The sequence below is a fragment of the Theobroma umbraticum genome, unplaced genomic scaffold (genome assembly GCF_002168275.2).
Source record: "Theobroma umbraticum cultivar Fairchild unplaced genomic scaffold, ASM216827v3 scaffold_86.0, whole genome shotgun sequence".
In the NCBI taxonomy this organism is placed as follows: domain Eukaryota; kingdom Viridiplantae; phylum Streptophyta; class Magnoliopsida; order Malvales; family Malvaceae; genus Theobroma; species Theobroma umbraticum.
In genome coordinates, this window is record NW_018397263.1 from 2,694,473 (window position 1) to 2,718,510 (window position 24,038).

The 24,038-nt window shown below is 37.3% G+C and overlaps 4 protein-coding genes across 6 annotated transcripts; 2 read left to right on the forward strand and 2 right to left on the reverse strand.

Annotated features, from left to right (window-relative positions):
- Positions 1-1,397: 1,397 nt before the first annotated feature.
- Positions 1,398-6,759, forward strand: DPB (Transcription factor DP). Of its 2 annotated transcripts, none has more exons than XM_089784313.1 (10): positions 1,398-1,661; positions 1,736-1,988; positions 2,408-2,487; positions 2,722-2,765; positions 3,481-3,543; positions 3,656-3,802; positions 3,915-3,983; positions 4,171-4,269; positions 5,795-5,865; positions 5,993-6,153. In XM_089784313.1, the coding sequence occupies exons 2-10, from the start codon at positions 1,900-1,902 to the stop codon at positions 6,060-6,062; spliced, it is 732 nt and encodes a 243-aa protein (XP_089640439.1). In that variant the 5' UTR covers positions 1,398-1,661; positions 1,736-1,899; the 3' UTR covers positions 6,063-6,153. The 2 variants fall into 2 exon arrangements, with proteins under 2 accessions (XP_089640439.1, XP_089640438.1); XM_089784312.1 differs by lacking the exon at positions 5,993-6,153 and adding an exon at positions 6,160-6,759 and having other exon boundaries at positions 1,401-1,661.
- A 1,611-nt stretch (positions 6,760-8,370) lies between these two features.
- On the forward strand, positions 8,371-10,870 carry LOC110420419 (zinc finger (C2H2 type) family protein). Of its 2 annotated transcripts, XM_021433729.2 has the most exons (4): positions 8,371-9,508; positions 9,628-9,736; positions 9,872-9,934; positions 10,484-10,870. In XM_021433729.2, exons 1-4 carry the CDS (start codon positions 9,424-9,426, stop codon positions 10,584-10,586), a joined length of 360 nt encoding a protein of 119 aa, XP_021289404.1. In that variant the 5' UTR covers positions 8,371-9,423; the 3' UTR covers positions 10,587-10,870. The 2 variants fall into 2 exon arrangements, with proteins under 2 accessions (XP_021289404.1, XP_089640376.1); XM_089784250.1 differs by having other exon boundaries at positions 8,378-9,736.
- Positions 10,871-13,639: 2,769 nt separating this feature from the next.
- Positions 13,640-19,438, reverse strand: ABCB1 (ATP binding cassette subfamily B1). Its single transcript, XM_021433455.2, has 8 exons — positions 19,358-19,438; positions 19,042-19,242; positions 18,662-18,921; positions 18,259-18,575; positions 17,846-18,069; positions 16,307-16,680; positions 15,467-16,181; positions 13,640-15,137 (listed from the first exon to the last, which is right to left on the reverse strand). The coding sequence occupies exons 1-8, from the start codon at positions 19,382-19,384 to the stop codon at positions 13,851-13,853; spliced, it is 3,405 nt and encodes a 1,134-aa protein (XP_021289130.2). The 5' UTR covers positions 19,385-19,438; the 3' UTR covers positions 13,640-13,850.
- LOC149526920 (ABC transporter B family member 1-like) lies at positions 19,412-20,495 on the reverse strand. The gene is made up of 3 exons (XM_089784224.1): positions 19,798-20,495; positions 19,649-19,703; positions 19,412-19,538 (listed from the first exon to the last, which is right to left on the reverse strand). Exons 1-3 carry the CDS (start codon positions 20,074-20,076, stop codon positions 19,441-19,443), a joined length of 432 nt encoding a protein of 143 aa, XP_089640350.1. The 5' UTR covers positions 20,077-20,495; the 3' UTR covers positions 19,412-19,440.
- Positions 20,496-24,038: the final 3,543 nt, after the last annotated feature.

Below are 24,038 nucleotides of genomic sequence, written 5' to 3' on the forward strand. Positions count from 1 at the left end.
AAGATCTTCCGATCAGTGAAAAGTTTGGAAAGCTAGCAACATCCATTAGACAAGGAAATTTCAAATGAAAGAGAGGCGAGAGTCTCAAGTTTTAATACTAAGTCATGATTAACGGTCTAATACATGAGCAAACACTTGATTGTCCAGATTCAATTTTCACAAGGTCAGAATTGAGTAGGAATCATGATTTCCCAATGCAGGGTGTCGGCTTGAGTAGTTGATAGATGGTTAGGGTACCAAACAAAAACACTGGCCCACTCCCAACATTCATGTGGGAAACGAAAAGCGATGAGAAGCTTCAGATTTTCACGCCTGTCTTGATTTCTTGTGAAATTCTAGCGTGGAATGAAGGAGTGCCCCACACAAAGTGAAATCATGGGTAGTCCACAGGGTAAAAGTGTTCTTCTCTGTTTCAGTATTCCAAGTCTTTTTCAGCATTATATATACTTTTCGTGAAGTCGAAGCTTCCTACACAAAGTGAAACCTTCACTTATAGTCTTATAGTTTTACCTAATTCAATCTATTTTCTCATAGCTGGCTTCACGTGATCCTTGAGCTCTTAAACAGCAAAGAACAAAGCAATGCCCAAAACAGAGGAATTGTTTTGAATCAAAGACAACACAAATTAAACATGGGCACCAACAAATAATGAACCTCAAATATGATTTTGTTAGGGACTAATAATCATTATACTTAAACATGAAAATTGATGTCTTTCAACCCTTTATATAATAATCAAGATAATGACAAGGGTTAAGCCTAGGATCCACTTTGCCACCTTTGGGCACATGTGTAAAAAGCTGTGGGTTAGGTCAACTTTTGATGAGAATACTAGATCGGATTTAGACAAGAAAACCTTTTAATTAATTGCAACCACTTTAAAGAACGGTTCCAATTTTTGTTGAATTCATGAAACAACCACTTACATTCAATTCAAACCAATTTCTAGGGATTGCAGCTCCTTAACTTGACATTTAGGGTTAAGCTTAATCATATAATTATATAATAAAGACTCAAATCTATTCATTTAGTATGCATTAGATTGATTAAAATTTTATATAATATATACAAATCTATACAATTACAGGTTTAATCAAATGAATATATACTTTTTATACATCTGTTTTGGTTGAACAAAAGTAGTACTAACATTTGTAAGCTTTGGATTCAAATTCTTTGAAGACACAATAATTGGAGGACTCCTATGGTTATTGAATTAGGTAAAATTATTAATAACAACTTTGATTTTGGCTGTGGTAGGACAACAATTTCAGCTGGCAAAACTAAACCTATATCTATTCTTAAACCAAAAATTTGGGCCCTTTGGACCAGTCCATTTAACCCCACCTTTATTCCTCTTACCCAATCGAAAAAGAAAGGAAAAATAAAAAATAAAAAAGCTAACCAAAACCCTCACAAAAATAAATTTCCCTCTTTCCCACAACCTTCACAGTTCTTCAAGCTTGAAACCCCATTTGGCTCCATTCCCCATTCCATAACAACATCCCTCCTTCCTCTCTTTCCTCACTTTCAAAGTTCAATTTTTTTTCCTTAAAGAAATACAATCAAACAGATAGAAATAATATTCTATTGTTTCCCCAAGCTATTACTGATTATGCTCATTAAATTCTCTTCATGTCCAGTACCCACTTTTCATTAAGGTCAGTTCTCTGCTGGGTTTCTCTCAAAGCCCCCAAATTTTCACTAAGTTTTTAATTTTTTGGGTTTTTTGAAGGTATGGTAACTGGAGTAACCATATTCAAAACCATAACCACCAGAAGATGGGGAGAAAAACCCAACTAAGGGAGGAGCTTCTAGGTCGTGGGCACGACCGTTTCAGGTCAATCCGTTTCGACTAGTGGTAGTGTTGGCTCTCCCTCGAGCCGGAGTGAGCAAGCAATGGCTACACCTGCTAGTGAGAACACTTTTTTAAGATTGAACCATCTCGATATTCACGGAGATGATGCTGGATCTCAAGGTGCAGTTGGGTGAGTGGTTTTTTTTTTTTTTTTAATTTTCTGGGATACCCTTTTAGCTTTAGTTTATGATAATTGTGTTTAATGCTTGATTTGATTATGCGTTTTTTGAAGAAAAGGGTTAAGGGTTTAGGGTAGATTGAAGGAAATTCTTGAATTGTGCTTTATTAAAGTAAATTTTGTATTTGTTATACTTGAATTTGGTAAATATTCACGCATTATGCTAGAATTGAACATTTTTTGTTGGCTACAATGGCAAAGATTGTTTAAATTGGTAAATCTGTTGAATTTTTGGTGCCTGCATTTGTGTTGTCTGTGGCGCTTTATTATTGACTAATAAAAAAAGAAGCAGGTGTTGGCACTGGTCATACATGTTGTAATGCTAGAGTTTTCAATGAATTAACTGATTGCAATTTTTTTTTTTTTTGCAGTAGTAAAAAGAAGAAGAGAGGTCAACGTGCGGTTGGAGGTGATAAGAGTGGCAGAGGACTTCGCCAATTTAGCATGAAAGGTTTTCTTTGCCCCACCTTCCCCACCCCCCCCCCCCCCCCCCCCCTCTTAAATTTTTCTTATCTTTGGACAAATTGTGATTTGTGGTTAGGGACAGATTGGATTAAAACTCAATCACGTATTGTTTCATCTGTAGTTTATGTGCTTGTTTTCCTAACATGGATATTTAAGATGGGTTAGCAGTTGTGGCTTGGCTAACTGATTTGTTGTTTGAATTGTCTTTGATTTCATCCAGTTTGTGAAAAAGTAGAAAGCAAGGGAAGAACCACATACAATGAGGTCAGTTGGTTTCTGAAAGTCATTCTTTCATTCATGTTAATTGTTTTTGATAAACTTATTAGTGTTCATTGCAATAGTGCTTATAGTTGTGTATATAAGGTCTATCCATTTTGGCAGAATTATCTGTATTTTTCCTGAACTTATTCGTCAGTGTCATATGATACATGCAAAATCTATGTCTTTTTCTTTGATACTGCATTAATGGTTTTAGATATATGGGGTTTCGGGTATATGAGATATTGTGAAGAGTAGACCTGACAAATTGATATCATAGGGCTCCTTTCTCATCAATCCATTGTTCTACTCTGATTGCTTACTGATCATCATTGATTGTAAGTGGTTTTTATTTTATCAAGTATCATCCAAGTTCCGCTATGGATACAAATAATTTCTGTACCCTTTCAAATTTTCAAGCGGAATGATACTGTTTTGCTTTTCAAATTAACATCATATAGTAATGTGATTCATAAATGTATAGCTTTTCCTTCTCATGCTACAAACACACACTTGCGTGCATGTGGAGTTGTGCCTTCCTTTTCTAACGTGTCAAAGTTTTGGAAAATTCCTCTTTTGTCTGCTTACTGGAGTTGAAAGTTTCACTACATCTCTCCTGGCTTTGGAATGGTCATCGGTTTTACTCTTTTTCTACCTATTAAGTGTTAGTAGTTTATTTTAGAAGCCCACATCTTTATGTGAGAGTTAAAGCTATTTTCAGGTAGCAGATGAACTTGTAGCTGAATTTGCTGATCCTAGCAATAGTGTAGCATCACCAGATCAGGTTTGCAATTCTTTGGTCTATATTCCTTGATCGGTACACTTGCATCTCTTACCCCAACAAATACAGGAATTTAACTGTATTGCACCTTTCTTTGTTTCTTTTAATTTAACAGCAACAATATGACGAGAAAAACATCCGGCGAAGGGTTTATGATGCCCTGAATGTACTCATGGCAATGGATATTATATCTAAGGACAAAAAAGAAATACAGTGGAAGGGACTTCCTCGTACTAGCCTGAACGATATTGAAGAATTAAAGGTGACGATACAGCTTCAATTTTTGTGTCTTTTATGTTAAGTAGGCTTGATCTGTCATGACTATTAAGTATCTAATATTAGCTTAACAAGCTCCTGAAATGTAAATAATACAGACCGAACGGCTTGGGCGGAGAAATAGGATTGAAAAAAAAGCTGCCTATCTGCAAGAATTGGAGGAACAGGTAAGAATAGCACACTTTTCTTATGTGTGCACTTAAATTGCTTTCTGCATGCAATTAGGTTGAGAATTTTCAATTTTGCTAATGATCAAGTTTCTGCATTTAGAGAGAGAAGTGTTTGAGGTCATCAAGTTTCACTTGGTTCCCTTTGCTTGTCAGTGTTTGTTCATGTAATTGTTTTGTTTCTTAGTTTGTAGGTCTTCAAAATTTGATACAACGAAATGAGCAATTATACAGCGCAGGAAATGCTCCCAGTGGGGGTGTGGCTTTACCTTTTATTCTGGTGCAGGTTTGTTATCTTCTCAAGTTATCTCTTTTAGTAAGTTTTCTTTATAAGGGATTAGAAAATGTCACCTATTGAAATTATGATGCAAAATAAACTCTTAGTTTTGTCTTAAGTTTTAATGGCTTCAATCTGTTATAATAAAGTTTATTTTGAACTTATTCTCTTTGTCTTGTAAAATCTTTTTCTGTTAATCTTGACCTATAATCTTCAATTTGTTAGTCAAATTTTTAGTTTCCTAGCTCCTTCAAATCATTGTTCCTGTGCTTATATAAGAAGCAACATTAAAATTTCACAATTCTCTATTTTTCTGTTTAATTAGAAATGTATAACTCAAAAGGAAAAAGAAATGTATGATCAGCCAACTTTTTCTAGTCTGTTCCAATTATCACTTCTCTAAGGTTTTTGACTAAACTCTGGGGTTTGTTAAGATACGAATCTAAATGCTTGCTTTCTAATTTTTTTTGTTTTGTTTAAACCAGTATTTTGGATCTATTCTTTACTTTGTTTCTGCTCTAAAAATTCTTATCTGTAACACGGCTTGACATCACCAACTTGATGTCTTAAAGCAGGAAATAGTGTACTATGCCTTTTCTACTTGATAAGTGGGGAGTATTAAGGGATTTGGTATGGCTATTTCTCTTCTTCAACTAGAGTTTTGAAATGTCCATAAGTTGGTACTGGCGACTTCTACATGAAAATTGAACCTCTTTGTGATAAAACTCCTAAAAATGTTAATAATATCAATGCCAACTCTATATGAGTATGGAGAAGAAAGTGCTATCTGTAGTTTGAGCATTGATTTATAAATGTCTGCATGCACCACAAGGTAGATGATGCAAATCTATCATGATTGTTAAGTATGCCCACTTTGCCAAAGAAGAGGGAATCATTTCTAATGATCCAAATATCTTTGACAGCTGGCAATAGTAGGGATGAGGTTTGATTGAGGGCATCATGTATTTACTTTTGTTGATGTGCATATTCTACCTATCAAACATAGACACATGCTGTGTAGTTGATATAGATACTCTCTGATGGTTAAATAAATGCAATTTAGGATTGAAGAGGGTTTCGTAGAGATAGTTTTTCTTCACCAGTATTATATTGTATACAAAAGTTTGGTTGCCACAAACTAAATGCATTAGATATGGTGGAAAAGAGCTAAAGGTAATATCATGTTTATCTTCTTGTTGTTTCATGTTTTCAATTTGCTGGAAGAGTGATGCCCAAGATATTTAGGCATATTGTGGGCCTTCATTATTCAACATGTGTTTTACTCTGTCCATGTTGATATTCCAGTTGCACTGATGAATCTGTTGTTATGTGTCTCTCCCCCTTTACCAAACTCATACCTGCCATTGTTTTGTTTTATTTTAAAAAAAAAAACAAGACATGAAGTTTCTTGATTAAGGCTATAATACACGTACTTAACGGATACAAAACATGTTCTTATAGATATTTGGACTCTTTCATTAATCCTGAGGCCTCTTTAACTTCTCTTTTTTCTCTTGTCATCTGGAAATTGTAGACACGTCCTCATGCAACTGTTGAGGTAGAAATATCAGAAGATATGCAGCTTGTGCATTTTGATTTTAATAGGTAAGATCCTCATACCTTGCAACATCCATTCGACGGCAATTGGTGGGTATTTTGAGGCATAATTATCTAGTGTAGGACAAGCATGTTGTCTCATGTTATGACGGGAAACCATGGAATGCAAAAACAGAGAGAAGGGCCTATTCGTGGTAGAGGGATCAATTCGAGAGTTTGATAAATGGATAGCAGCCTTCACTTGACAAGCAAGTGATAATTGACCAAATGCTTAAATCATCTTTTGATTTATTGCTTACCTTTGTATTTTGCTTTTTCATCTTATTGGTGTTCTATTTACAGCACTCCATTTGAGCTCCATGATGACAATTATGTTTTGAAGGCGATGAAATTCTGTGACAGACCACAGAGTGATGAAATGGCACACAATTTTTCTGCAGATGGTGAAGGTTCTAGCATGTCTGCAATGTACCAACAACAGATCCCACCTCCCCCAAGGACAAATACGTCGGGTAGGCCTCCAACGTCACCGCCTCTTCCGGGAATATTGAAAGCACGTGTCAAGCATGAACATTGATAGTTGAGTTTCATGCTCAGCGCCATGGGTAATAGTCTCTACTTGTACATTGTGTAAAGTAATTTGCCAGAAGTGTGGCCTGTAGGATCATCCCCACCCCATAATATTTTACCCAACATTAAAGCCTGATTAGTTGATTTGCTTGAAGGCTTTTCAAGGGGTCTCGGTTCTGGCACGTCCTTAGCTTTTACATCTTCATAAATTTGCCTCCTGTAATTGTTTTCATCCTATTTTCTCATGTTATTTTGCCCCCACTGTAGTAGAAATTAGCTTTTATTTATATTAGACTAGAGATTGTTCGCTGCATACAGAATCATAGAGTGAACTGGTTGTTAAAATCGTGGTTCCTGTTAGTTTTTGTGAAATTGTATAATCAGATCCACTTTAAAGGAAATTCATTTCTGTATAACCGCGATATAAGGTTTATATATTAATAGATTTAATTTTTAAATAATAAATCCAATTTTGCTTATTTATCGCATATTCGGTCCATCAACCATGATAAATGAAAGACTATTCATGGAGAAAAAAACAAAACCTGAATAGGAATTAGAGTATTTATCTTATTACCTGGGGGGTAAAAATAATATCTTCAAGTTCACCAGTGTACTTAGAAAGTTATAGGGAGAAATGTGGGTTAAATAATCAGACATTTATTGTATTGTACGTCTACATTTATGTCAGTCACTGCAAGAATGGTAGGAAGCTTAACAAAAGTCGTTTAGCAAAGATTCCACCATACCATTCGGTTGTGGGTTGAGCAGGAAAAACCCATCGACCTATCAATTTCCTTGCTCTCATTCGCTGGGCGGCGATTCTCTTAGCCACATACCTGTCCCCTTACCCACTCACCATCATCTCTATGTACTTCTCTCTCTCCCTTACCCACTCTGCAAGTTGGCATCATGCATTTAACCACGCCATTCTTTGAAACTGCGAGAAGCAAGACATCCATTTCGTGGAAGGTAAGGTAAACATGTTATATTTATCTAAACATTTGATTTACTTTAATGGATAATTCATAAGCTTTACCCTCAACAAGCAGGATTTTTTTTTTAAAAAAAAAGGGGTAAATACCCAAATGCTATGCTTATTTGTTCAGAATGCGACTTATCTATATCTTAACCGGCTCGGTCACTTAAGTGCCGTGGGGGCCTCAATAAACGAAGATTGATTGAGGGGTGGCCGTGGCATATCCTTGGGCTGTATGTTCAAATGTCTCAAGGAGGAAAAGGGCACCAAAATAAATGAATTAACGTGAAAGTGGTCCTACATATCGTTCAATTACTTAGACATAAATGGTCTGCAAACTTCCAAAATCTTGCAAGGAAAATTTCAAAGACACACATGGAGATGGTACGTGCACCATAGTATACATCACACTCGTATTTTATTATGTAATATATCTTACATTTGGGTTCAAATTGAAGAATCATGTTGTTGCATATTCAAATTGATAAGGGATCCGTTAAAAATCCTCAAAGGGAAACAAGCAAGGTGTTATCAAGTTTTAATATTATTCACCTTTGGTTTTTTGGCAATTGGTAGCGGAGAGAGCTTTGCCATATCGGCGGAGAAACAGGAATACTGGATACGGAGCACAAGACTAATGGCCACTCGGCAAGTATGGGAAGCAGCATTAAAACCAAAGAAACAGAAAGTACATATAAGCATACGACCACGGGCATCCCGTGGTGATATCAGGTGAAGAAGCAGAGGCATAATCCTTACTTGGCGTCCCCTGATTGGTTCTTTTGCATAAGTCCCACGTGCTACAGCCTACGCATCACATGGTCGCAGAGTACAGATTCTCAAGTGAAGTGAAGCAACTAGCAAGCAAACCGTAAAGCTATATTCATCATTTTCCCGTAGCTACGAGTCGACTCCTTCAGCCTTTTAACTCTTGCTCTTCCAGGGGCTCAAATACTATTAAATGCTTGTTGGTTCTGCAATCAGTTAGCTACCATCTTCATTCATCTCCCAACATTTGACATATCCAACAAGTCTCCATTTATCTGCATTTGCACCTGCACCTCTTTCTCTACACTTCCAGCAGCCAGGGAGATGAACAACATTCTCCATGGACCGTTGCTGAAAATCTTGCTGGTTAGATGGAGAGAGGTGCAGATGCAGGTGCAGACAAATGGCCTCTTGGCTTTATCTCTCGCTTTCAATTTGGTGCACATCACATGGACGTTATCTTTACAATATTGTCTCCTATCTAAGGTAAAAAACAAATGATTTCAAGCTGTAATTTTTTTTGTTTTTGAGCTTATGCTTATATAAAACATACTTTCCATAGACATAGATACATTTTAGTTAACATAGACATATCCATTCAAATACATATACCTATTGTATATTAGTAGGCATGTACGTATATGTATATGGAAAAAATTGCAGCTTATCTTCTTAGAGGTGTAAAATTTCCCTATATATTCTGCTAAAGTTAATAATGTTATTTGAATTGGTTTAGATTTATTAGTGTTTCAACCTTGAAGAGTCTCTTGCCAAACTTAAACCAAGCTTTTGGCTTGGTCTTGTATTTGGTTTGTCTTTGCCAAGTGTTAAATATTAAATAATTAAATGTACTGGAGTATAATAATAGACAAATTATTCGAGTATTTGATTTAAATTTTTTTTTATAATTAGAGGAGAAAAAATTCAAATCATGCTCTTTAAATAAAAAATTTATGTATCAACCGATTAGTCAAATATTCGAATACAATATTTAATTTAAGTTTGATTATCTTTTTTTTAAATAAATATAATAAATAAATAAACCAAACCTTACACAGACCTCGGGCTCGAGCCCTCTGGCTCAAAACGCGAGATCCAGGAAGCATTTGTCGATACATACGACGTCAGTACTAAAATTAAAACGGCATCGTATCTCACAAACAAATATAAAAGAAAGCACCGCCGCACCTCTTCGTTTTCATTTTTTGCGTCTAGGGTTTTCCCAAGGAGTCTACTACAAAACCCTAATTTCCAGCCATTCAGAATAGTTTAATTAGGAAGGGGGAAAGATGGGAGGAAAATGTCCAAGCAGGAAAGTAAAGAAGAGAAGATATTCTCACAAAACAGCTCGCCGCAACAAATTCCTCGTCAAAGATATCCTTTTTTTTGTTTTAATTTTGATTTAATGGAATTTTCCTTTCTTTGTGAGCAAAGTTTTTTCTTTTTACTCAATCATATTTGTTGTTCCTTGACTGAGAGATTTTTCGATTCACGTGACGACGCCGTTTATGAGGAGTTGCAAAAGGGTGATTCGGAAAACAAACCGTTGCCTCGCGATGAAGACTTGCCTGGAATGGGCCAATATTACTGCTTACATTGCGAGTAAGTCTAATTATTGAAGAAATTTTATAATTTGATTAAGTTACTCTTTTTTGTTACTAGAGAAAATGAAAAATAGAAAAAAAAAATTGAATTACAGTATAATTAAAATATAATTTTGTTGATTTATATTTTCAGCCGATATTTTGCGAATGTGACTGTGAGGGACGAACATTACAAGACGAAACGTCACAAGAAACGGTGAGTAAAGCCATTTTCTAATTTCCACTTTCCTTTGGCTCTGTATCTCGTTTGTTTCTAACTCGGTAGGAAGTCTTACGGGTAATGTGGGATTAGATTAGTATCCCGTTTGGGTTAAGAACTCCCCATGTTATTGAGATTTGGTTGTTTTGATGTTTAGTATAATTTCTCAGAATCTTCATAGCTCTAATGCCAACTGAACAATGCGTTTCTTGGTCGTACTAAACTAGAAAGCATGTGTTAGGTGACAGCACTTCCAAATTACTCGGATTTCTATGTAAAAGTAAGCTAGTACTTCCATATTTGTTTCTTGAACTTTTAATCATGATTGTAGCTTTTCCTTTTTTCATATTTGAATATTGCGTAATCTGACTCTGAAATAGAGTTTTGCAACTTAGATTGGCCGATGGCTGACTAGTCGTGTATCAGCAAACAGAATCTGATGATGCCATCTGCTGATGGATTAAAATGTTAAGACTAATGCTTGCAGTGGGCATATCTTAATAGAGGAAAGGATGTTCTGTTTGATTTATGCTTTGTTTGGTTCAGATTGAAGCAAATGTCGGGGCCTGCACCACATACACAACTTGATGCCGAGTTAGCTGCTGGGATGGGTATGCCGGATAATGGACCAACATTAATGTCAATGTGAGCCTTTCTGAATTTGGCTCCATCCGTGATGTGCATTGTTCTGCTGATCCGTGGGCGAAGTTATCGCTCCTGATTGCAGAGGATTTTTGGGTGCTGTAGAATTTCTTCAGAGAAAAACTGATTGTATTACCTGTTTTAGAAACGATAAACCAATGTTGCATTCCTTATACTAATGTTTGTTTGGATAAGTGGGTTCTTTCGGTTTTTTTTTCTTCTTTTTCCTGTGTCATTATATCTTAAAATTTTGTAAGCAATATAATGTGGATGAATATAGTGAGTACCAGAGATCATGTGTCATCCTTTTAATTTTTCAGTTCATTTCTAAATCAACCGTATCTGTTTTAACAATAGATTGATTGTACTCTGCTGACATCTTCACCTGTTACACCAAAAAAAAAAAAGAACCATTTATTTTCATTGTGATCCTGCCAAAAGTCATGGCTATCCATAGAGGTAGAATATTAAGTGGGTGGTTTGGTGACGGCGCAGCCTGCCCCTGTCTTGGTGCATGATGGCATGGCGCGGGTCTTATTGGACTTTCATTTGAAATTTTTATGTCTGCTTTATATGATTTTAAGAATTAATTGAATCTCAAAAAGGAATCTTACTAATTTGGTAGTATGATCTTTGTAAGTCAAAAGAGACAAGAATTTAATTTACCATATAGTAGTTAATTTTATTTGATTTTACAACAAAATGTTAATTTATATATATTGGGTCAGACCTGACCTGGCCCTATCCATAAGGCCTATGGGCAGCAGACCGGGTCAAGCCATCTACGCAGGAAATCTGGGCCATGCCCTCACGGCCAATATTTCAGCCATTTTGGGTCGGCCCAACCCCACTTCTAACTACACGCTTGATACTTGTCAAGTTGGGGCTCTGTAGGGGTTCAACTTTTCCATCCTATACCATTTGAGGATCTTTATTTATACTGCAATTGGTTTGTAGCAGAGGGATGTAAAAAGTGTCAGTGTGGTGATGACGACAAAAAAAATGGCTTATTGGTCTCTAGATGTCACGTGAGCATGTCCTTGTTTCATCATGATGGGGTTTTAGATATGCTAGTTAACAAAATCTATAATGGAAAATGCTTGTCATGGCCACTATTTCCTGCTCTTCTCCATTGATGCCTTGCTTGAAGAATGCTTATGTGCCTTGAATTGCGGTGCTAGATACAAGAATGGTGGAAAGTGGAGCTTATTAGGATTAAGCAAGTTAAGAAGTTCATATGCTGCACTAGATATTTCCTCATTTTGTGTCATCTAGCAGTATTGGACAGGAAAATAGTTAAAAGGAAAGATGTGATTCATATCCAAGTTACAAACCCAACAACATGCTCCATTTATTTCTTTTAGAAGATAACGAGAATGCTTGTTTTGGGGGGGTTCAGAATCATGGCATGTATGCTTGTCTGTTGGTGGGTTACTTTCTTGTAAGCTATTGATTGGTGCATAAAGCTTGTTGATTTGCCTCTAGAAACAGAAGTTGCCTCCATACTATCATGCTGCTTGTAGGTGGAGCATAGTTATTATCTTCAGATGTTCAATCTTGGAGTTTCTGGTTTGCATTTCTTGTCTTGAATAAATTATAACTTTGGACGGAAGGAAAGGTGGAAGCTTCAAGCGGGTTTCCTAGTGGAGCATTATCTGATGTGGATTCTGTTTTTTTCTTTGCCCTCGAGTGGAGGAAATAGCACTTCTTTTTTAAGTCATGGGATTGCTTCCAAATCGACCAGATATCAAAGGCCTGTCATTGTTATTAGGTCTAATCTAGCCAAATCTTCTTCTCTTATGCACTTATGATTCTGGTTTTGTTTTCTGCTTAGGTACATTCTTATCGTTTTCAAGTAATTAGCTTTACCAACAAATTACAAATTGTAAGACTTTTGAAACCTACTCCGGTAAAGTTGTGATTGATGTGCCCTGTTTCGTCCATGGTTGAGGCCTGAATATTTTGGCGTCTTCTGTTTGCAATCGTATTAACCTGCGTGGCGCATTTGAGTGTTTTAAATGTTGCGGAGCCAAGAGGAGTATCCAATATCAAATGTTTGAGATTGCCCTGTCTCTCCTCTTGTTTTTAGTCATTACCATTTCCAATGTCGACAAAGGAACAAGAGTAGCGGTCAGTACTTTGCAGATGTGTCATCCTCCAATTACCACCCAAAAGTGCAAAAAAGCTCTCAGCACTTGAAGACACAGACCAATCCTTCTGCAAAGTGCCATTCCCAGCAACGGCCCATCAGTGGATCTGTGGCCACTAACATCCGTATAGTGTTTCTTTTAACAAACAAAGAGATTAGGGAGAGGGTCCCACACGCTCACATTGTATCCTCATGAGGCCATGAACCAACACCATCATCCCTCTGTCATTTTCCCATCCAAGTTTCCCTTTCTTTTTCCCTCACGCTTGTCCACTACTAGCTACTATTGGCTGAACCTTGAAGCTGTTGGCATGACTTTTCTCGTAATTTTCCTTTTGGGTCTTTTGTCTATTTTCATCTTTTTTCTTTGACTCTTTGTTTTCCCTCCGGTTGCTATCTCTTCTTAAGAGGATTCATTGCACATGTGCAACCACCATGTGAGCTTCACCTCAATTATTTTGTTCCCCGCTGGGTCTCCCATTAATATTCACATACCCAAGTAGAGATCAGATTGGGATAAATATCCTGATTGCCATGAACCCATCATCTTCAAGCTTGGATTCTGATGGATGAAATGCCAAACGTGTCATTCTTTTTAAGGTCCTCAACGACAAGCCCATTAGATTATCCATTACTATGTATAATGTGATCAAACTTATGAAAGTGATTGAATTCTAACATGCATCAAAGTTAATCATTTGTCGTGGATATCAACTGGACTCCATGCAAGATTTGACACCTAAATAAATGTTTGGCCTGCATTTGCTCACTGTGTCCCTCCCTGAATTATTTCTCAGATATTGGCTTGACTTTCCATGCAATATCCTCCTTTTTCTCTTGAAAGGAGAGTGGACAAACAAATTACATATGGGATGAAATGCTTTTCCGATACCCTTTTTGATGGAAATATATTTAATCTATTTCAATCTCAAGGAACTATTTGTCATTATCATTTCCTTAGGAAGACCCATGAAGATAACATATACGGTTAAAAGAAAAAAAAACGATAATGGACATATATTATACTGTAACAAAACATCAAATTCAGAGTAAACACCCAAAAAATCTTAAGGGGTATATGGGATATACTCCTCCTTTTCCACTATTTCTTCTTTAAGTTCTCTAGGCTTCTCTTTCATTGTCATCTTTTGGTCTTGCTGAGGAACTTGAGCCTGATGTCATTCCAACGACTTGGCTATGCGTAAACCTTTGTAATTGTATCATGCGGGCATAACACCCATCGGGATAATTTTTTAGCAAATGTGAATGGCTTCCTTGCTCTGCAACTTTCCCATCATCAATCACTGCAATGACATGAGCATTCCTAATTGTTGATAACCGATGAGCAACCACAATTGTGGTTTTCCCTGAGCAGGCTCGGTCCAGGGCCTCCTGGACTGATCTCTCGGACTCAGCATCAAGGGCACTTGTTGCCTCATCAAGCAGCATAAGCTCTGCCTTCCTCACAAGAGCCCTGGCAATCGCAATTCTCTGTTTCTGGCCCCCAGAAAGTTGGACTCCTCTCTCCCCAACAAAAGTTTTGTAACCATCGGGCAACGAAGATACGAACTTGTGGGCATTGGCTAGAGTAGCTGCCTCAATGATCTCAGCCTCAGTCGCTGACTCATGCCCATAGGCAATGTTTTCACAGATGGTAGAAGCAAAGAGGCATGGCTCCTGTGGAACTATTGCAATGTGTTTTCTCAGGGATTTGAGGTTGTACTTCCGAATGTCTTTTCCATCAACCATAACACGTCCAGATGAGGGCTCATAGAATCTCTGTACAAGTGCAATGACTGAGCTCTTACCACATCCACTCGGACCAACAAGGGCAAGAGTTTTTCCAGCTCGGGCACGAAGATTAAGGTCCCGGAAAATTGGTACATCAGGGCGTGAGGGGTAAGAAAAGTCTACATGCTTTAATTCAACTTCTCCACGAAGGCGGTCAGGAACTTGTGTGGCATCTGGGTCATCAGGCTCAATTTCAGTTTTACGGTCAAGAAGATCAAAGACTGATCGCATGGCTCGACCTCCCTTGATGAAGTCAGGAGCCAAGGTTAATGTTTCAGCTGCACCATTGGCGGAGACCATGAGAACCATAAAGACTCGGATTGTCTTTGAAAAATCAGAGATCCCATGCTTCACAAGCCAGGAAGCATACCAAAGGCCAAGGGCATAAGAAGCATATAGTGAAAACTGAGCTACCCCAAACCCGCTTCCTGCAATTTGTCCCTTCCAGAAACAGCGCCTTAATGGAGTATTAAGGTTTGAGGTGAAAAGGCCAACAATTTTGTTTTCCGAATTGAAGGCAGCAACAGTTCTTACGTTGGCTATGGCCTCTCCAGCTAGTTGCGTGGCCTTGGCATGAGCAGCTTCTAAATCTCCTGAGAAACCTTTCATAAACATTTTCTGTTGAAAATCCAACAAATTCAGTTAATAACTGGATATCTGATCAATATTAAATAAAGGCATTACTTGTAGAAAACAAAATTGATAATTAAATTTTCTAAATTTTTGGAGTAGCGAATCACATTAGCTCAACAAGTAGATAAAACAAAAGTGTAGGGCATATAGTTCAAATAACTCAAAAACTATCACGTACCAATATCACTTTCAGCATAATTCATAACCATTTTAATTGCGAGGTATTATCAGATTAATTTAATTGATCACTGATCAATTGTAGGAATCCATACTTGATAACATGCATGTGCAAGAAATTAGTTCCAGAAACAAACCTGCAAAACAGTTGCTGCCACGACCACAGGGAAGACTGCAACGAGGACAAGGGCTAAGCGCCACTGCAACACAAAGCCAGCAGTGCAGGCAACAAGCATGAGTGCTGTGTTCTGCACAATCACTGAAATCCGATCTCCGATGGCTGATCTGACATTGTTGGCATCAAGAGCCAGCCTTGCTGCAATCCTGGCACTCTCATTTTCCTCCTGATCAAACCATGCCATTTCATTTTTCAGCACTGCTGCCAGCATCTTCTCTCTCACTCGTTTTGTGAGATTTTCTCCCACAATATCCCAAAAGAAATGCTGTAGTGTGTTGAAGAGAAGGGCAGCTGATGAAAGTCCAATTAATAAATAGCAATATTTCCCAATTTCTCTGCTCATATAAGCATGATCTGGGTTGTAGTAGACACTGAGAACAGCACTTAGCACATATGCAAAGAAAGCACTAAGGGACCCACAGACAACAGACCCTATAGAACCAACTAAAGCATAAACCCATTCAGGAGAATTCATTTTTGCAAGGCGCCAGAAGGAACTAGCTTGCTCCTTGAAGGCAAGCTTTTCCAATCGATAATTAGGATGTGAGGCCTCAAGGGAAAGACTGAAATCAGATGTAGAGAAGTCAGAAAGCCTGCGAGAATATGGTGATCGGCCATAAGACGAATTGCGGGCAATAATCGGTGAGCTTACTGAGTTCCTGGCACTAGAAGGCCTGCAGAAGAACCATGGCAACAGACCTCAGATTAACATGTAGTGTTTTTGGTTTAACAGGAACATTCTCAAAAATGTAAGGCTTCTTGAGATATTAACAAACAAGTGCAGACTTGTGGAAGTTACCTTGCACTACTTTTCCTAGCATTGTTAAGGGCAGTTTCATGTGCCATCTCTTGCATTCGGATGAGCTTGGCATAGACCCCATTTTCTCCTTTGGCAATGAGCTCATCATGTGTTCCAATTTCAGAAACACTCCCCTGCTGGAGTACAGCTACAACATCAGCCTTGCGAATGGTGGAAAGGCGATGGGCAATGACAAGAGTTGTCCTTCCAATCATAAAACGATCAAGGGCCTCTTGCACCAGCTTTTCTGACTCAGAGTCAAGTGCACTAGTTGCTTCATCCAAGAGTAGGATTGCTGGGTTCTTCAACATTGCCCTGGCTATAGCAATTCTCTGCTTCTGCCCACCAGAGAGTTGAAGTCCTCTCTCTCCAACCTGCCATTACCAAATTTTTAACTTCAATTAGTTTTTGATTTCATGCTGATTTGTCTCTCTGTGGACTTTATTTTGTTTTCCGTCAAAAGATAGAATTCGAAAAAAAAAACAAAAGCATGGAAATTTTAGTCAGGCTGCAATTTGAGTTAGATTTCTTTGCACCTTGCTAACGAAGAATACACATTAACTTAACAAATCATAATTATATATTTCTTTTGTGTGGAATATTGGTTGTGCATCATATAAAAAAAAAGTTGGCTGATTGTTCTTGTCAAACTAAAAGAAAAAATGGCTGATACTGCATATGTGTTTTAATGTAGAGAATGCAGTTTCTATCAAATTGAATGAGGGGAAAAAACCCCTTAATTTAACCCCATGTCTTCAATTCTTTTCTTCAAAAGGCAATGTCTAATTAATTCTGGAATCAAAATTTTTTTTTTGGTAATTTTAAACCAATTATTCTTTTCACAATTTGTTTCTGACCTGTCATTTTCAAGCTATCAGGTTGATTTTTTTATTCCTACTAAAATAGAACATTCAGCAATTATTTATTTTTGAAGGGCTCTATATTTTATTGTCCTTTATCTCCATTTTCTTTCTCTCTGCCTGGTCTTCTCGCTTCTAAGTTATTTGGTCTTATTCCTGCACATGCAACGCTGACTGAAGCATGTTACCTTCTTACAAATGCATGCATGGCCAAATACTTTCCTACTTTGACTTCAAAAAATTGTATAAAATAATAAATGTAGGTTAGGTTCTGCTTGTTGACCAAATGAAGCATCTTATAGGTCATTAAAAATCTAACTAAATAAGATCCCCTCTGGTCAAGATCCATGATTAAATTTCACCTCCCTTAGTGCCAACTTCACTCCTTCCCTCACCTTCCCCAACTGCCATAAAGTCAACAGCCCAACTGGTATATAATGATACATTCCTAATCTACTAAAAAGTCTAGTTCAGTATTTAAGGAAAACCACTAACATTAATTTTATCCTATTATCTAAAGCTACCAGATTTTAGGTGTTTAAGCAGTATCTAAGATCAGACATTGTCAACGACTTAATATAATGACAAGTGCTGCAGAAGGTAGATAATCCTGATGAAGAAAACAGCCTGGTAGCAATTATTAAACTGATGTCAAATGAACCCTCTGAGATTGGCTAACCTGAGTGTCAAAGCCTTCAGGAAGCTTTACAATGAATGAATGGGCATTGGCAACTCTGGCAGCTTCTTCAATCTCAATTTGGTTTGCATCAGGCCTACCCAAAAGTATGTTTTCTTTAATGGTGGTAGCGAAAAGAGCAGGTTCTTGGCTCACAAGTCCTATTTGTTGCCTCAACCATCTCAGTTTTAACGTCTTTATGTCATGCCCATCTAGCATCACTTCTCCTGCACAAGCACATTATTGAACTGAGATTCCCCACCCTACCGGCGTACAGTCTCCGAGAAATTACATACCCATAAACAGCAGAAATGAATTGAATTGGCATAAAACATTAAAAATATCATTTACTTCAAGTGAGATGAGGTTTAATTTTGTTGGTTAGAAAGTTTGAAAGAATTCACAGTATGGTTTACCTGAGGAGGGATCGTAGAATCTCTCAATGAGAGAGACCACAGTGCTTTTACCAGAACCACTGCTTCCTACCAACGCTATGGTCTTTCCGGCAGGAACACTTAGGGAGAAATTGTTAAGGATCTTTACATCTGGCCTTGATGGGTATGCAAAGTCCACATTTTTCAGTTCAACTAGACCAGTAACTGACTCCAACTCCAAACCTGACTCACTGTTTCTATCAATACTGGGTTTGTGATCAATTATACGGAAAATTTTAGCTGCTGCCGCTTTGGCCTTTGCAAATGCAGACATGCTTGGTGCAGACTGTCCCAAACCCCTATCAATCAAAGAGATATTTTTAAGCAAACAGTGGTTCCCCACAGAAATGCAATATAGAAAACAGAGTAAAAACAGAGTACTCACAATCCACCAATCATAACCGCAAACATAGTGGCTATGGCAAGTCCTCCGTTAGTGTAGTGATGCCTAACCAGATAACCCCCATACCAAAGAAGAAGAGCATAACAACAAAAAACGACAAAGTAAGTTGCCCCCAATCCCATTCCCTTCGCAAATCCAGACTTGTAACCAATCTTTTGCGCAACCTTCAATGCTGAGGAGTAGGCTTGTAATGCTCTTGATTCACCAACAAATGCCATAACAACCCGAATTTGAACTACTGTCTGCAATTTAGCTCGCAATTAGTAAACACCCAGATAAAGAAACAGAGGAAAAACTATGCAAATAATGGTTTTGATCTCTGTCGCTCACAAACTGAAACGCAAAAATTGCATCCTTTTTACCTCTTCCACAATATTTCCTCCGTGTGATAAAGCTGCTTGGCTCTTTGCAGAGAGCTTGGCTAATGTGGTGGTATGGATTGCTCCAATCACAGCAATGAGAGGAACCACTGCAAGTGTGACCAAAGCCAATTGCCAAACTGCTGTGAAACCCACCACAAAACCAGATACAAATGTTGCCATGTAGTGAATGAAATTGCCCAACTGCACAAAACAGGCCAAAAAAAAGAGTTTAAATTCACACCCAAAAAAAAAAAACTTTTTGCAGAATATCTTTCTGGTTGTTATTTTATACACACCCAACACTGGTTTCCTTTACCTTCTCGCTAATGGCATCCTGGACCATCACTGCGTCAGTGTTGATTGGCGAAGACACAACATCAAGAAGTTCTAACCTCAGTGTCAAAGTATTGAATGCTCTGGTTCAAAAGCTGCTTCTAAGTACTTGATCCTCATCTTTGTTGTTTGCCTCTCTCCAGTCCACATCCAACAGGATATTTTCTGCACCCAATTTTCAAGCTCTTCTTTCAATTATTACATCAACAAAACCACCCGGAAACTTGAACTAATATAGAAGAAAAAGACTTGATCATCTCCTTGGTGAACTTACCTGCCCATGAAGAAGCCCAAATTGCGGCACCCACCACAAGGAAGTAAAATGCATACTACAATTCAAAAACAAAAGAAACTTTTACAACTTTTTTGGTGAAAATTCAGTAGATTAATAAAAAACGAAAATTGTGGTTTTAATTGTATAACCTTTAGAACTTCTTGCATCATCTTGTCCATGTTATTAGCATTAGAACCAAACGAATTGACAAGATCCGCAAAGAAACGAAGGAAGAGAGGCAAAGAACAGCCATGTACAAGAGCCCCGAGAGAGCCAATTCCCATCAACACATAATCCAAACCATCAGCAAATCTAAATAGTTCACCAAACCCAGCCAATGGAAGATCCCCTGGCTTCTCTCCACTTCCACTACTACCATTATTACTCCCGTCTTTCTTTGTCTCAGAAGAAGAAGAAGAAGTTTCCATTTCCCTTCTCTCCCCTACACTCTCCTGATAAGCTTGAGCTTCAGCTTGACTTTGCTGTTGAGGTTTCTCTTGTTGTTCTCTTAGGTGTGTGTTATTTGTTGTAGTTGTTGGAATTGGGGTTGATGGGTTGGTTTATAAAAGGGTCAGGAGGAGAAGCAGACACAAGTTCAAGGCCTTGCATTTCGGACCATTTCCACTGCTCAATCGTCTTTATCTCCTCAGAATCTTGTGACATTTGCAAATTCCTTAGCTTTATGAACAAAACACCACACACACCCCAAAACTCTCTCTTCTTTATTATCTTCCCACTCTTTATCTGGCTTTTCAACTCATTGTTTTTGCTATTCTCTCTCTCTCTCCTCACTCTTTTAACCCCAACCTTTCTTGATAATCGTTGTTCCTTTCAGTTTTAACTCCTATTATCTGCTGTTTCTTGCTGTTGTTTCTTTGCTCACTATGCGGTTGTTTTAAAAATCAACTGTTAGCGGTTAAGTGGGCTTTCTTGCTTCAGTTTGCTTGCTGTGGAAAAAACATTGAAAGTGACAGATGATGCAAAAGAGAGGCATTTTCCACCCGACAAAACCTTGCTGTGTGAATACTTAGAGATGGGATTTTGACTAAAACAGCTTCGAGCCGTGGAAAAAAGCAACACCAATTTTGCAATTTTTTTAGTACTACTACTTGGAGTACTGGTCTTCTATCTTATTACTGTTTTCTTATTGCTTTTTTAATGAATAATAATAAGAATAAATGCATCAACAGTTTCATTTCCAATTCTCCCGGCTTGTCCTGCAAGTTAATAGGTTGCTCAAAGGCTTGCACAAGAAATTTTCCACTGTTCGAGCCTTGAAAAATCTTTTAACCTTCTTCTTGTGTGACTGTCTGTCTATCTCCTTTAATTCCGCCGTCCTTTTCCATCCCTGGTAGCTTCAGCATCATACGTTAAAAAGCATTCATATTCTAACGTACAAACCAAGCTCCGAAACCCCTCTTTCTGTCAATGGTTAACATACCAAACATGTATTTTTCAATGGAAGATGACTTGATTACAGCCTGAACCCTCTAATTAAGGCCTAAAATGAAAATTTTGCTTAGTTATCCTGTAAAAGGGTTTGTGGTAAAACTATTTATCCTTAAAATGCATGAACTTACCCATTGAATCAATCTTTCGTTAGTAATTGTAACATGGGCATATAGGGAAAGAAAAGGCCGTGTGTGGAAGATTAAGAATTAAGCACTAATGTTACTATTGATTAAGTGCAATAATACTATTTGTCCACTAAGGCAAAGCTTGTGATAACTTAGCTTCAATATTACAAGACTGATTATTAATTAAGGAGTAATCTTGAGGCTTAATCTTGGCTTTTTTTATAAAAGGGCCTTTAAAATTTTGAGGTATCCTGACAAGGATTATTCAAATCAGCTTGAAAGGTGGACAGTGAAATGTTTGACAATTACAATGAGCTTACCAAGAAGCATTAATCAATATCAAATTTATTTTATGAATATAAATCTTGATTTAACAAGAAAACAAAAAGAATATCTGAAAGGATCACTTTTACCCCTTTTAACTTGATCTTTCTTGATTAAATAATTGGATCTCAAATCTTGAGTTTTGTTTTTAACCCCAGATTTTATTAACCTTATGTATAAAGATGAAACCTAGTACAAATCCTCAGCCTAAAAAATTAATGGTAAAAAGTGGCAATCAAAACTCTATTTAAGTTTTTTTCAAGCTAAGCAAGTAGGTTATTTTGTCCTTAACCAGGAAACTCCCTCAATCAAACATTCAAGTAAAATAAGCAAGCAAAATCCCAACTTGAACTCCAAAAACAATTGTCAGATCCAACAGCTAAGATCTTATCAATTCACCACCATTCTTGTCCCAAGAAAAAAAGAAAAGAAAAGTTAATGTGCACAAATACACATCTTATACTAATAGTAATATTTTTATATGGAACTGAAATTCTTCCAAAAATACAAAGCATACGATTCCACAGAAAATTCAAAAAGGAAAAACCCTTGTCAGGAAATCATTTCACAAATCTGGGGATTCCCTCTAAAGATTGATTCTTTATAGAAAATGACAGCAAATGAAGCAATATTTTAAGCATACAACCATCTTCTTCTCTAAACTTTTAGCCATTTTCATAATCAACACTCAGAGTACTTCACCTGCCAACTTCAACTGTATTACAACTCCACATTATATGTTACAGAACTTTAATCACGCCTTTGGGTTTTCTTTCTTTTCTTTGGTTTTTTTAATGGCAAAAGCTCACTCTTTTTCTGTTGGCTTAAAATGCAATAAAGTTTGCAGCAACCTGACGCTCAGAAAATTCCCTGAAATTGCATTTTCTTTATATTTTTTTATAGCTTTACTTCTCAGCGTATTATACAAGTACTCAAAAAATGCAAGAAAAAGAAAGTGGCACTGATATCTTTCTCTCTTTTCACGCTTACCGTACTGTTTTTTGTCTCAGCAAGCCCTCTTTGGCAAGGTTCTGCTTTGCCCTCTACCCACGGGCATTTGTCGACTTCTACTGTACTAGGCTACCTATCTAGCCCTCTTCAAGAAGAGCATTTGTTACTTCTATTTACTTATTTTACTCAAGAAACCACTTTGCTTAATTTGGTAATAAGATCCTTAAATGCTTCCAACACTGAAAAAGCAAGATTTTGTGAAGAATTAGAAGCAAGTTCTTTTTTGAATTATGTGGGCTCTTTGTTGGAGAAGAGAAATGGAGGAAGAAAGACAATAGAAAGCTGGCAAAATTAGATTTTGTTTGGTTTTGCGGGTTCTTATGTGAATGTTTAACAATGCATTTATAGCAGTTTACAAATTTATGCAGCATTGAATGTAACTTGATATCTGCAATCTGTCATTTTCTTATAAAAATGTCATATTGATTAATTAATTCTAGTGTTTTCCCCGAATGATACGGCTAATATGATGGGAAAAAAAAAGAAAGAAGGGGGGGGGGGGGGGGGAGAGAACAGTGTTTTAAGGTTGTAGAGTATACCGTGATCAATTCAATTGCTACGATTTTCACTCTCTCTGGCAAGACACCAGGGGAAAATAAAAACTAGACAGATTCAGTCAAAATATTCACATCCCAATTGAAGAAGTTAGGAATCCGTCATCAGTTAGATGAAGAGAAAAAGCACTCCCAACCACTCAGATGATAGGACACTGACTCTGGGGTACCTACAAAATGCAGAAATAGGTCAAATTTTAAGGCGAAAGTCATATGGGACTCAGGCAAGGTTGGTGCCTACAGTCGGTGCCCCAGCCTGCACTGCTTGCTCATTCAATTTGGGGGGGCCATTTGATCCTTTTTATTTTCGGTGGTTGGTGTTGAATGCCTAGGATTCATAGACAATAGGTTTTAATTTCTTTTAGTTTTAATTTTTAGCTTACATTTGTGGATGTAAAGTTAATTACTGATAATGAATGTCAGTTGTTGCATCCTTTTTAATAAGAAAATAAGAGCGTGGGGGAGGGAGGGAGGGAGAGAAGAAAAGTACGCCATTGTTAGAATGAAAAATTGCTTGAAAAAAACCAGGCTTTTACTCTTTGGACCCAAGACAATAACCTGAATTGAGAGCCAGGATTGCAGTAGCTAGATGAAGTAATGCCATCACCCAAAATGATGAATCATTAGACCATATCCTATTTAAGGCTTAAACACCAAATAGGAAAGTTCTATTCCCCAAGAAAAAAAAAATATGCTTATCCATGGAACCCTAGGAGCCCACCTTGAGGACTTAATAGATTTGACCCCACTTATGGAATGGATTGTTGATTCCTTAGAACTAGGAAAGAAAAGGACACAGACCAAAGAAAAAACCTACCAGATATATTAATTAATCATATTATTATTATTATTATTATTATTATTATTTCCATTGGAAATGGAGAGTCTACTTCACAGTTTCACACTCTTGGTAATTCCTCTCAC